Source organism: Salvia miltiorrhiza, chromosome 2 (assembly GCF_028751815.1).
Source record: "Salvia miltiorrhiza cultivar Shanhuang (shh) chromosome 2, IMPLAD_Smil_shh, whole genome shotgun sequence".
NCBI classification, from domain to species: Eukaryota; Viridiplantae; Streptophyta; class Magnoliopsida; order Lamiales; family Lamiaceae; genus Salvia; species Salvia miltiorrhiza.
The window spans coordinates 52,579,781-52,592,651 of record NC_080388.1 but is presented as its reverse complement, the minus strand read 5'-3'; the positions used below and the strand labels follow the sequence as shown (position 1 = coordinate 52,592,651).

At 35.6% G+C, this 12,871-nt stretch overlaps 1 protein-coding gene across 1 annotated transcript; it reads right to left on the bottom strand.

Annotated features, from left to right (window-relative positions):
- Nucleotides 1-7: 7 nt before the first annotated feature.
- Nucleotides 8-5,346, bottom strand: LOC131010149 (uncharacterized). Its single transcript, XM_057937564.1, has 11 exons — nucleotides 4,846-5,346; nucleotides 3,685-4,004; nucleotides 3,487-3,564; nucleotides 3,240-3,342; nucleotides 3,011-3,099; nucleotides 2,716-2,827; nucleotides 2,257-2,310; nucleotides 2,127-2,175; nucleotides 1,307-1,407; nucleotides 627-745; nucleotides 8-551 (listed from the first exon to the last, which is right to left on the bottom strand). The coding sequence occupies exons 1-11, from the start codon at nucleotides 5,236-5,238 to the stop codon at nucleotides 203-205; spliced, it is 1,767 nt and encodes a 588-aa protein (XP_057793547.1). The 5' UTR covers nucleotides 5,239-5,346; the 3' UTR covers nucleotides 8-202.
- Nucleotides 5,347-12,871: the final 7,525 nt, after the last annotated feature.

Here is a 12,871-nt window from a genome sequence, read left to right as displayed (position 1 = left end):
AATGGTGTGAACCAGAATTATTAAACAATGATGATGTGGATGTAAAAGTAGATATACTTTGGATTGTGGAGCTACATCTGCTACAAGTATAATTATAACACTATCAAGATAAAGCTACTGACTACAAATCCAGATTCACATGAAAAGCAGTATACTCTATGGGCAAGGTGAACCATCCAGCCTAATGATACAAGCAAATGGATTAGAGAAAGTTTCGTTGGAAGGATCCAGAAGAAAACCTGGAAGTAAGACCCTGAGCCATGTTGTCCGCATCCAAGTTTACGCTCTGCCTTCCTGCTGTCAAATCCTTCTCCCGGTCCCAAGGTTTCCACGGGTGCTTCCCTTCCCAGTCTTCGTTCATTGGCTCCTGCTTGCCCTGCTTCGACTTTTTCTTTGAACGACTCTTAGCCGACTCCATGTGCTTCTCTACCAAGGATTTGGAGCGTTTCGCTTTGTTGTACTGATCTACCAATTCTGCATCAGCGCTCTTTTTTGTGTTTTCTTGTTCGTTTGAAGCAAGCGCTGCAGCCTCATTGTAGGCTTCCAGATAACTGATCATGGGAATCTCATGTCAGACATCACATCTTGGATAATCTTTCAACCTATTTAAAATAAGAGTCACTTACTTCATTTTTGCTTTTTGAGCTCGTTCCGAAGGTGTATCTGTCCAAACACTTGTATCACCGCGTCCTTCTTTCCCGGTCTTGCTAAATCTTGTCGAATGCATGTTCATACCATTGCCAGGCTGAATAAGAGTACCAAGTTAAAAACAACAACAAAGTGGGTATCGAACATCATGAAGACACTCTGATCAGTGCTCTCAGATTTTGCTTCTTTCTTAATCAAAGAATCACACGTCGTAGCTTGGTTCAGACAAGACAAGGTTCCATATAAGTATAATGTGCATGTGAATTCACTTTCAGTTTAGCAATATAAGACCTTATGGCATCCTTAAATAGACTACTCTAATGCATATGGGTAAATAATTTTTCCCCTAAATTTCACACTATGACAGTGGGGAAAAATAGGGGAGGAGCCTCTGACTTCACATCTATAACTATAAGGGGATTACATATATAATCATGAACGATAGTTATTGGTTTTAATTGAGGTACTATAATTATGTACTACATATTGTGCTTATAGTTTACTTAGACAACCAAAAACTTTGTATACGTTAGGCCATAAACTATTACTGAAGATACAAGTGGAAGAATGATACCATTCTTTACAGCTCACAAAGATGCGGATTCACATAAACAGGTTATTTTGCAGGGAAACAAGGCAAGCTAGAAATATTATTTACCTTCCTTTCAGGGGGTAATGTTGTCATCCATTCATCTCTCTTTGGAGCAGCTTTTGCATCCATCTCTGCCAGAAGTAGGTCATCACCCTCCATCGATATACCTACCAGCACATGCACACATTCAACATTTTCATATAAAGTATTAAGTAACAACAGATGTGCCGGCTAAGTTGCTAGATGCAGACCCTCCTTTCCTACATCTGCTCTTAGTTCCCTTCTAATGGAGTTTTGAGATTATAAATGACTTCGAGTTCTTAACAGAGTGGCAATGACCATGCGCGAAAGAGGAGAGAGGAGGCTGAAGAGGGAGGTAAAACAAAATGCTGATACATATCCATCAACTATTGGGCCAAAAAGATAGAGAACACAGAAGTACAGAACAATGGAACAAGTTGCTAAGGACACACAAGTTATCAGTTTCTGGTTAAGTCAACAGTAGTGAAATACTCCCTCCGTCCACCATTTCTTGACCCATTGCATAGTGACACGGGTTTGAAGAAATGGGTGGAGTTATTGTGAGTGGAATGGGGGTCCCACTTTATTGTGAGTGAAAAAGTTACTAAAAATGGAATGGGTCAAGAATTGGTGGACGGACCAAAATGGCAAAATGGGTCAAGAATTGGTGGACGGAGGGAGTACTTTCCTATTGGTGGTTGCAGTTCTAAATTGTTATCTAGAAGCCTGCATTATATAGATTAGACCACTTATGCTGACTTCGAGAATCACAAATAAAGAATCACACCCAATACTACCCATCGCTGCATTTTTAGTTTCAGTTGCATGCATAAGAACCACAAGGAATTTACAGAAGATGCTAAACCTTGAAGACGTCTCCATTGAGCAGCTTCACGCATTGCTTTCAGCTCTATCTGCAAATATAGAACATTTTTCTGCAAGTATAGCCAACAGGAGGTGTCTAACAGACTATCATATCATGGAGATATTGGTACCTGAAATGCTTCTCGTTCCTCCTTTTCCTTTAACTTGTCATCTAGTGCTTTTCGCTACAAAAAATGGTAATAGATTAAGATACAAAGATTAATTAAAAGTCATATACTTAAAACATCAAGAAACATGCATATGGTTTTAGTTATTCGTAAGCAAAGAGGCAAAAACTAGCTTTATACAATGCATTAATTTATGAGATTCTGCAACACGAAAGTACTTCTCTCATTTCCTGTGTAGTTAGAAGCATATAAGCACAAAAAGTCTTCCACTTTGTCCAGAGGTTTAGGCAAGTGACAACGAATAAGAAGCATTTATTTCCGAATCAATTAAATTTCCAGCAGTTCAACGCATGTACCAAACTATTCACAAGCACAGCACAGATAGAAGCAGAGATAAATAAAATAAAATAAAATCAAAATCAAAATGTTATTACAAAGCCATAAACGTTTAACAAACCTCACCTTCTCAGGATCCTGTAAATCTTTAAATGCTTTATTCAACTTAACAAAAGCTTGGTGAGCTTGAGGATGAGATGATTTGTCAGGATGAACCATTAGAGACAACTTCCAATACCTAAACAATAAAATATCAGCAAACAACTTCATCCAGAAAAAAATAATGTATACAAGTCAATAGAGCAGGAAAAGATGCAAGAATGGCCAAGTGAAGAGAAAGCAATTACTAAGCACTGCAGTTCCACCTTTAGTACCCAGCATAAGAGTTTGAGCCATGCCCAAAACATAAATGCATGCATACCTTTTCTTTATACTTTCAGCTGCCATATCTTTGTTGGCCCCAACAATATCATATGGACTATCTGCCTCAGCACCAATTATTCTTGTAATCTAAGCATATAGCAAAGCTGTCAGGCTATGCAATAATGTTGCAATACAAGCTATCAATTTACATGAACAAAGAGTTTGTGTTATTGTATCAAAAACTTAATAACTATATAAAGTTAGCTGGAAGGACAATAGAAAGTAACCTCCTCAAAACGCTCAGCTTCATTTGCAGACTCAGCTTCTTTAACAACAGCAGGAGGTGGAGGTCCTATAAATAGATCGCCGTCTCCATCCAACTCAGCCTCTCTGTTGATCATTCCCATATATTAATACAAAATTACAATGGTGGACTGATGATTCAGCTTTTTAATATATAAATTATGAAAAAGACTATATGAAAAGGAATTATAGAAAATCTTTTACATTCAACTAAAAAGCTATGAGCTAGACCTTAGTTCTGCTTCAGCTTCTGTTAGCTTGGCTGCTGCAGCAAGTAGGTCAGCGGATGGCATTTCAGGCCCAATGACCCTGCAGGAACCAGCAGCAAGATCATCGAATAATACAGGTACAAGCAAGCTCGAATAACTAAACCAACATGGTAGGCTGCATTTAAAAGATCAGCTCAAATAAGATACCCAAATTAGATACCTTCTTCTTGGCCCAACAGAGTCATCCTTCCTATCATCCATATTGTTAGTCCCAGGCACCATTTCTGGTACTGGGGGCACTGATTTTGCCTCTTTATGTGACTCTAGATGTTCAAGCTCTTTATGTGGTTGAATATGAGAGAGGATAATTGGACCAACAATATCTAGCGTAGGGCTCGCCTTATCTGGCAGTAGAAAAATTTTGTCACCATTTTCTTTGAGGTGCAAGGAGATGAACAACCTCCGAAGATGCTTGACCAATGACTTTTCTGATAATCCCCTTATATCAACTGCTTGTCCTTCGTCAATCATTTGCAAAAGCTAGATAAAAGCACCATTGATAAGGAAACTTCACAGGATTCTTAGAAAAGTAGTGTTTAAATAAAAAATGATGGTGGATAAAAAGCTGTACAAGAATAGGAATCATAAAGCATAAATTCAATGATTCAATCTAAGTGACTTCAACATGAAATTGATTCAAGGGTATTTCCTTAAATTTTCAACTTCCTTCTGCAAGTTCATAACTTCATATAAGAGATTCCTGGAGTAAATGTAGTAGTATAAGTAACGATAGAAGCACAACCCGTCAACCCCCCAATCATCTTATAGTAGCTTATTATAATCTCTAACCAAAAGGAAAAAAACTCATTGTTCTAAAACTTCCGCAAAACAAAAAAGCGACTGAAATCTCCATCACCTGTCGATATTAAGGAAAATACTTTAATTAAGTTCTAAGACTCAAGATGGCAAGGTTATAAGGATTTAAACATGAAATACTATTGCAATCAAAGAGCCCAGTTGCAACATGCATACAGTCTAAGTAGTTCATAGAGAATACGGCAAGCTGTAATTTCTTCCAAAAGATACGGTCTTTTTTAGTAATCTAATTTTGATCTTTCACCTCTTCCAATCCCAAAAACTAGACCAAAAACTATTAGCATCATAAATTTAAGTCTAGAAATATTATCAACGACAACCCTAATTACTTTTGTCTAAATTCTAACATTTGCTCCAAACAAATTCAGGCACTGAAAACATTATTCAAAAACCAAATGATTCAATTAACAAAAAAAAAATAGAAACAGGAGTGATTCAATTGACAAATCAGAGAACAAAATTAGCAACATCAAAATGGTAAATTTCTTGTTCAATTCTAAACTACCTGCTCCAAATCCCCAGCAACAGCAGGAAATTCCTTTAGTATTAACCTAACAACGCTCTCCGGACTTTCCGGCTCGGAATCCGACCCGGAGCCGCTCTCATCCTCCGACTCATATCTCCGCTTTCTCCTTTCCCTTCGTTTATGCTTCTCTTTTTCTCTTCTGCTGTGTTTTTTCTTCTTCTTACTCTTCTCCCCATCTCTTCGTGATTTCTTACTCCTTCGCTTCTCCTCTCGGTCACGGTCCTTGTCAAGACGTCGTTTGCGCGACTTAGACGAAGAATCAAGCTCCTCCTCGGAAGACGATGAGGCGGATGACGATGAAGTGGCGGCGGTGGACGTTGATGGCTCCGGGGAAGAATTCCGGTGCCGCGATTTTCTCGAACGGCTTCCCATTGAACTAATTCAGTCGAATTTCTGTTGCAATTTTTTTTTGGTAGAGGATTTTTTGTTGCAATAATTTATGTTCTTCCCCTTTACGATTGGTGGCAGAAGGCTAGAAGCAGCAAAATGGTCGGGTCGGGTTGGGTTAGATTCTAAATGAGTATTGGGCCGACCCGGCAACTAAAATAATTATTGAGTCTATTATAAAAGCCCATTACATTCTAGCCAATTATACACTATTGGGCCTATTATCTAACAAAAAAATAAAGATAATTTTGCGTGATTCTATATATAGCCCCATTTTTTCTCTCACCCCCATTCAAAATAATAATAATAAATAATAAAAAGTAGTCAATTTTAACCCTATAACCTCCCTTGAGAAATTCTACAAAAAATATATTTTTGTTACTTCATATATAACCGCGGCTTGTTTGTTGGAGATTGAACCTCATCATCAATCTTTCATTCTTTTGCAAATTTCTCATTTCTCGCAACATTTTTGCTCGTTCATTTTTTGTATCTTCATATGTTATTTATAGTTTTACTGTAATGTTTTATATTAAATCTCAATTTAATAATGATTTTATTTTTCATTTTTTCCTTGACTATCTTTACAGAGGTTGTCCACAATACAATTGTATGCTTATACCAAAATTATCCATGATGCTAACAAATTTAGGGATTTGAAAGTTGTTTTTTGAGTTTGATTCTAATTCTAATGATGATTTTGTTTTCTTCATTTTAAGCAACCAAACTACGAATCAAAGATCAATAACTAAACATAGTATCAATTAAATCATTGAATAACACCTTTATTGTCAAGTATTTAATGGTGACAATTTTCTGCATCGAGTATTTGATGGGCTAGTAATATATGAACTCGTATATCAGTTTAGAGAGAATGTAATGGTAAAAATTGTGATTGAGAATGAGGAAGGAATGCAGAATGGAACAGAGAAAAAATGGGTTTGAGAAATGAGGAATCTGGAGCAGAGGTTGGTGTTTTAATCTCGTAAGAATTTTTTTAGAGGATAGGACCACTTATGAGTAAGGTAGCCATATTGGGGAGACTCATTCTCTTACTCATTCTCAATAGTTTTGATTTTTATATTTTTCATTTAATTTAAATTGCACCAACTTAAATAACACATACTTGAATTTAAATTACTAAACTTTAAATATAAATTAAAAAATTAAAAAAATACATGAAAAACTACAAGCCCAAACATTTTTAGCCCAATTGTAATTTTAAAATTAAAATTAATTTAAAATAGAAGCCCAAACATTTTCAGATCAATTACATTTTTAAAATTTAACTACTCATTTAACCTAATAGGCTTGCTGCTCGTGCGCTTCATCTTCACTTCTTCCTCCTCCTTCAATGGCACCGCAACTGCAACCTCCATGTAATAATATTCATTTCTTTTTTCTTTTTTTTACGCATTAGCATGGGGAAAAGAGCGGATGAGCCTTACTCTTTTTTTCGAGTAAGCCTCAAGTAAGGGCCGCTCCACATCGGCTTACTCGATGGAGTGCATACTCGAGTATACCGATGTGGATGCTCTTATTAAAAATTATATTGGGAATATAAGGATAAAATTATGTATTTAATTTGGGCTATAAGTTATAGAGTACAATTGTAATTTTATAATTATTTATTATTATTATTATTTTATATAGAGACTATATTGAGTAAAATGGAGGCTATGAATAGAATTATCCTAATTTTATTAATAGCCATCATTTTAATCATTATAATGTTTTATTTAATACAATAATAAAAATATTTACAAAAATACTTTCTTATTTCTATAGCTTCCAATTAAATTCCTAGTAAAAGAATAACCCTTCAAACAAAAAAAATTACAAATTCAGCAAAGTCTCTCGTATCATAAAGCCCATTCTCTCAATTCTCTCCACCAATTTCTCAACAGAAGAAAAGAATAATTTTAATAACCAGTAAAACATGAAAACTACCATTTCAACCTCCAAATCTGCTTATGGAAACATTAAGTGCTCGTTCGGTTCAAGTAGAGGAATGAAAATAGAATGGAATCAAGTAAAGGAATGGAATGATAACAATAACAATTTTGTGAGCTTTGTAGTTTAGTGTTGGACTCTTTTGTATTTGCTTACTCCACAAATGTATATATATTGCTACTCTTTTAAATTTTGAGTGATATTGCTAATACATTTTTGTGGGAATAAGTATTATTGTCTCCATTTTAATTGTTAGAGGTGTAATGATGGTGGTTCTGAATTCTGCACATGTATTATATACATGCAAGTTCAACTAATAGTGGAATAGGAAAAAAAGATCAATAGATTGCTTTTAGTTTGAGAATTCGGACGCTTAATTCAGATGCTGAATTTGCTTAATTCTTTGTTTGCTAATAAATGCATAATTTTATAGCTTGAGGATTCGGATGCAGAATTCAGATGCTCAATTAGCTTAATTATTTGAATTTATTTATTTTTTTGTAAAAATAAAAATAGGATTAATAAAAAAAGAATATTATTGGGCGGATTTGGCCCGACTGCCCAATAGCCCGGATGAGGTTGGGCCGAGTTTTGATTTTGGCAGCCCGGTCGAATTCGGCCCGGCCCGGCCCGATCAATCTCATAAGCCCAGTGGGCTAGGCCAGGCCGGCCCGATCCGCCCATTTTACCAGCTCTATGATATAGTAAAAGACATCTCAGTCAACATATTACACTTTATTTTACAGATATTTTAATATATTTTATCAAACATGATATTAATATGACATATAGTAAAAGACAACTAATCAAACATATTACACATTATTTCATGCCCCATACAAAACGAATCCTTAATTATTGAAGCCTTTATTCGTGATTTTACGTGGCATCCCATCTTCTTTCATTCTTATTTAACTAAATTCTTCATTTATGCCTCCCTAATTCCATATTTAATTATAATTATTATTATATTCTAAACATTCTTAAATTCATAAAATTTATTACCTTAATTAAATTATTGCATTAAATTCATAGATGTTTATCTTAATTAGATATCTAAATATTCAATAGATCAAATAAATAAATAGATTTATAATAATTTTTAAAAATATTAAGTAATGTTTTAGTTTTTACCGTCAAAATCAATTACTATTCATGAAAATAACTTTTTATTTTTTTATTTGATGTTTGTTCTTCATTTTATCTAGGGGTGGTAATCGGTTTGGTTCGGTTATAATCAAATCGATTTTTCGATTAATCGGAACAAGGTAATCGAAAACTGAATCGATTTTCAGTTCGATTAATCAGTTAATTGAATTAACCGATTTAAAAGCAGCATCTCTTCTTCAATTTTGGGAAACAAGGTCTCACGGTTGGAATCTGCATGGAACATCATTATGAGTTCGTGACCAAAAAGCAAAAAGAAGATATATAACATATCATGTCACGTAAGAACCTCAACTTTTTCTTGTCATCTTGGCAGATGATGACCAAAGTGACAAATATTTAACCAGTCAAGATCACTTCAAACCAAGCAAAATTGCATGGAGTATTAAACATTAGTATTACATTACATGTGATGTTAGCCACAAACATTATATATAAAGCCTAACAGGAATTATGATTTCGTATGGTGCAGAAGAAGCTAGTAAATTGATAACATAAGATACCTTTTTTGTATTAATATACTTCCTCCGTCCCGTTAAAAGCGACCACATTCTTTTCAGCATAGAAATTAAGAAGAGAATTATTATGTTTTAATTAAGTGTGGTCCACCAAAATTAAAGAATTAATTAAGACTTCTTGAACCAAAATCTTTATCTTCTTCCAATGCATATATTCCATTTTCTGACCGCCGGCGATGCCGGCGACAGAGACGGAGACGTCGGCGACCAGATTTTTCAGAAAAATAAATGCATAGCCAGAAAGCCAAACCGGACACCCCTCTAAACTCATAGCCAGAAGCCAAACCAGACACCCATCTCAAACCAAACCAAGCCAGAAGCCAAACAAAGACGGAGACGGACGGAGTCGCCCCCTCGCCAAATCAGAAGCCCTAGCCCTTTGTCTCCGCCGCCAGAAGCCAAATCAGACACCCTCTGTCTCCGCCGCCAACCGGAGCCCTAGCCCCCAAAATCGCGCGGTGAGGGGAAAGGGTTGTCGCCACCGCCAGAGGTTGCGGGGGACGTCGAACCCCAAAGAATTGAGAGTCAGAGAATCAGAGATTGCACAGAGAATGGGACCAAAGGGTTGCACTCACAGAGCTTTGGATCGAAACTCACCTTCTTCTCCAGCAATTTGGGTGTCGTCGCTACCGATTTTGGGGTGCTGCCAACGAGTGCCGCTGCCCACAGCAGCAGAGGTTAGAAGAGAGAGTGGTAAGCGAGAAGACTAGATAGAGAACTAAGCGAGAGAGAGGTGGATGAAGAGAGATAAGTGAGGATTTAATTAGAGAGCCCTAATTTTAATAAGTGGGCTTAATTAAGAGTAAATATTTCTACTTTTATAAAGTGGCCACTTTTAGTGGGACAAATCAAAATGGAAAGGTGCCCACTTTTATTGGGACGGAGGGAGTAATAAATATAGAGGCGAAATTTAAAGTGCCCCTTCTCTTATGAATAATTTGAAAAATGCCCTCTCTTACTATGTAAAGCACTACATGCCCTAAATAAGTGAAGAACCGAAAATGCCCTTTGAATGTGATGGATGTGCATTGTTTTCCGCAAAAGTTCTTACACATCTATGACAAAAGTTGTTAAAGTATAAGAAAAACATCAATTCATCAATTTAAACATTGAAATCGGTCAAATAAGTGTTGGAACATGTGAAATACTGACAGAGAAAATAATATTTATTTATTTTTGAATTAAAATCGAAGGTTTTACAAGTAAATCGTAGGCTAATTAATCAATGGAAAATAAATACTAAAAATTAACACAATTGATATTAGCACTCAAAACACACATTGGAAAAAAAAAAGCGTCCGACCGGAAAAACAAAGTGTCCGACCGGACATAAGATTTCTTCGGGCGGACACATATATGTTCCAGTCGGATAGATGTTTTTTTGGTTCCTATGTGTGTTTTGAGTGCTAATATGGATTGTGTTAATTTTTTGTATTTATATTCCATCGATTAATTAGCCTTCAATTAAGGGACATAATTTTTTTTAAATTGATGATAAACGACAAATATGATGTGAAATAGCTTTGTCAGTAAAGTATTCATGTCAAACACTCTAATTTCATTGAAATTCACGTGAAATGAAGGAATCTTTGTTTATATATGAGTGAATTCTCTCATCCTCTCATCCGAACACTCAAAGTGAAAAAACACTCAAACTCATTAGAAATTCTAATATTTTCCAAGTGGTGAAGCTATTATTTGTGAATTCTCTCATCCGAACGTTTAAAGGTATGTCATTTTACGTTTGAAATGTAATTTAAGTTGGTTATTGTTTATTTTCAATGTTTTGTTTGATCCTATATGCTTATGTGAATTATTAGCATATTATAGCATACTATGATTTAAAGCCACGTTTGAAGGAAATACATGTGAATTAGAGCAAATTCTATCATGTTTTAAAGTATTAATTAGTAATTATTAGTTCCATTTTAGTTCTATACATATATATTGCTACATAACTCATGTTAATATGCTCGAAAATTATGTATCCGCCCGGACAAGTGTCCTTGAAAATTTGTCCGGCCGTGTGTAATTATATATCATGTAATACACGGCCGGACACATTTCCTCGGATACTTCCCCGGGCGGATAGATGTTTTTCGAGTGTATTAACATGTTATATGTTGTATTTTAACATTTTATTCCATTTACATCATATATTTATTTATTTATTATTTTTTCTGTAGATGAATGAATATGGGAGATACTTTGTGGTTAATTATGGAGGTGCCTTCAATGGTTATGAGTACATCGGCGGCTCTTCTAAGAATTTGCATATTTTCGGAGACACAATGGCCAGTACGGTGTACATGATAAATTACCTGATGATGGAGAATTCATTGAGCACTAATTACAGCTTGTATTATTTGACGAAGAGATTAAATGGCAGGGTATACAGTAAAAATATTCTTGCCGATGACAATGATTTGCTTCAGTTGCTGGCGTCCCAGCCACATTTTCCTGAGATTTATGTTGTCGAAGACGATTACAGTGGAGGAGTGTATGTTCCTTCGTTCGATCTCCCTCAATCTTCCGGGTATGGAGGTGAATCCAGTGCAACATTCGAAGGTGGGGACGGATTGGAAGCAATCCAAAGATATGCTTATTTAGACCTATCAGCCGGAGATTCACCGGCGCAACAAAGTGTTGAACCGTCGGTCACTTGGGGTAATGATCAGTCAACGGGTTGGCCTTCATGGGATGAGCCAAATCCGTACCAGTACGATCGCCCAACAACTGATCGTTGTTGGGGTCCAGCTGATGATCAATACACGTACAAGCCTCAGTTTGTGGAGGATGCTGGTAATGTAGATGAAGATTATGTTCCATCGTCTGAAGCCGAGACTGATACAAGCGCCTCTGAAGACTTGTCGGAGCCAGAGAACGTGAGAAGGGCGGGGATTGAATATGCAGGTTGGCAGAATTTGCAGATCGACGAGGATGATGACGAACAGGTTCCTGGAGCAGATATATTTAGTAAAGTATTTTATGCCTAAAAAGACACTATTCGGCCGGTGAAGTGTCCGGTAAAATGTATCCGGCCGGGTACATTTCAGATTGAAACTGTTCCGGCCGGACGCATTATTCCGGGCATAGTACCGGCCGGATAGTTTCTCTATAGGCATAAAATACTTTATTTTATTAAATTACACAAAAACCACACAAACAGTGCAATGTAATACCCAGCAAAACTCGCAATAATAATTCAATAATGATTACTTAAACAAATATAATTAAATTAAATTCAGTAAATTTCTAATGATTAATATAAACATACAACTAATTAAAATGGAATAATTTATGCTAAAACACGCTCGGTCCGGCTGGTGAAGTGGCCGGATAAATCGATCCGGCCGTATGTTTCATTTAAATAATGTTCTCGGCCGGATCGATTTATCCGGCCACTTCACCGGCCGGACCGATCGTGTTTTAGCATACATTATTCTATTCTATTCAATTTCATGAAAATTAAAAATAAATACCTGTGAAGAAGATGCCATGGATGAGTCCGAGGGTGCTTTAATCTTTTGAACTCTCTCTCTCGGTGGGTAAAAGTGAAGAAGCCGATAGAGGTGTATGGTGAAGTAAAAAGTGTTCAAAAACCCTAGTATTTTAAAGTAAGTGAACGGACCGATACAATCGGCTTTATGTCTATCAAAAGGGAATCAAATTTTGAAGAAAGATATTTTTACCTTTATGTATCGGTAACATGCATGATTTTTTTGGGTAACAAGCATGCATTTATTTGGGACGGATATTGAGTATATATATATATATATATATATATATATATATATATATATTTTAGATTTAAAGATATCAATTGATTTACACGATATATATAGTGTTATATAGTACTATATATCAACATTCAAGAATAACACAATATATATAGAGGTATATATATACAAATAATTTCAAAGAATATATGTATTGAAATTAAGATATTAAAGGGAAAAAAAATAAAAAATTTAAGATAG

What these genes read in the sequence shown, in the direction of transcription:
- LOC131010149 (XM_057937564.1), bottom strand. Translation starts at nt 5,238, where the DNA reads ATGGGAAGCCGTTCGAGAAAATCGCGGCACCGGAATTCTTCCCCGGAG. An exon ending in AAGCTGAGCGTTTTGAGGAG is followed by an intron (nt 3,100 to 3,239) that starts GTTACTTTCTAT and finishes CTATATGCTTAG; the next exon opens with ATTACAAGAATAATTGGTGC. An exon ending in GCTCAAAAAGCAAAAATGAA is followed by an intron (nt 552 to 626) that starts GTAAGTGACTCT and finishes TCCCATGATCAG; the next exon opens with TTATCTGGAAGCCTACAATG.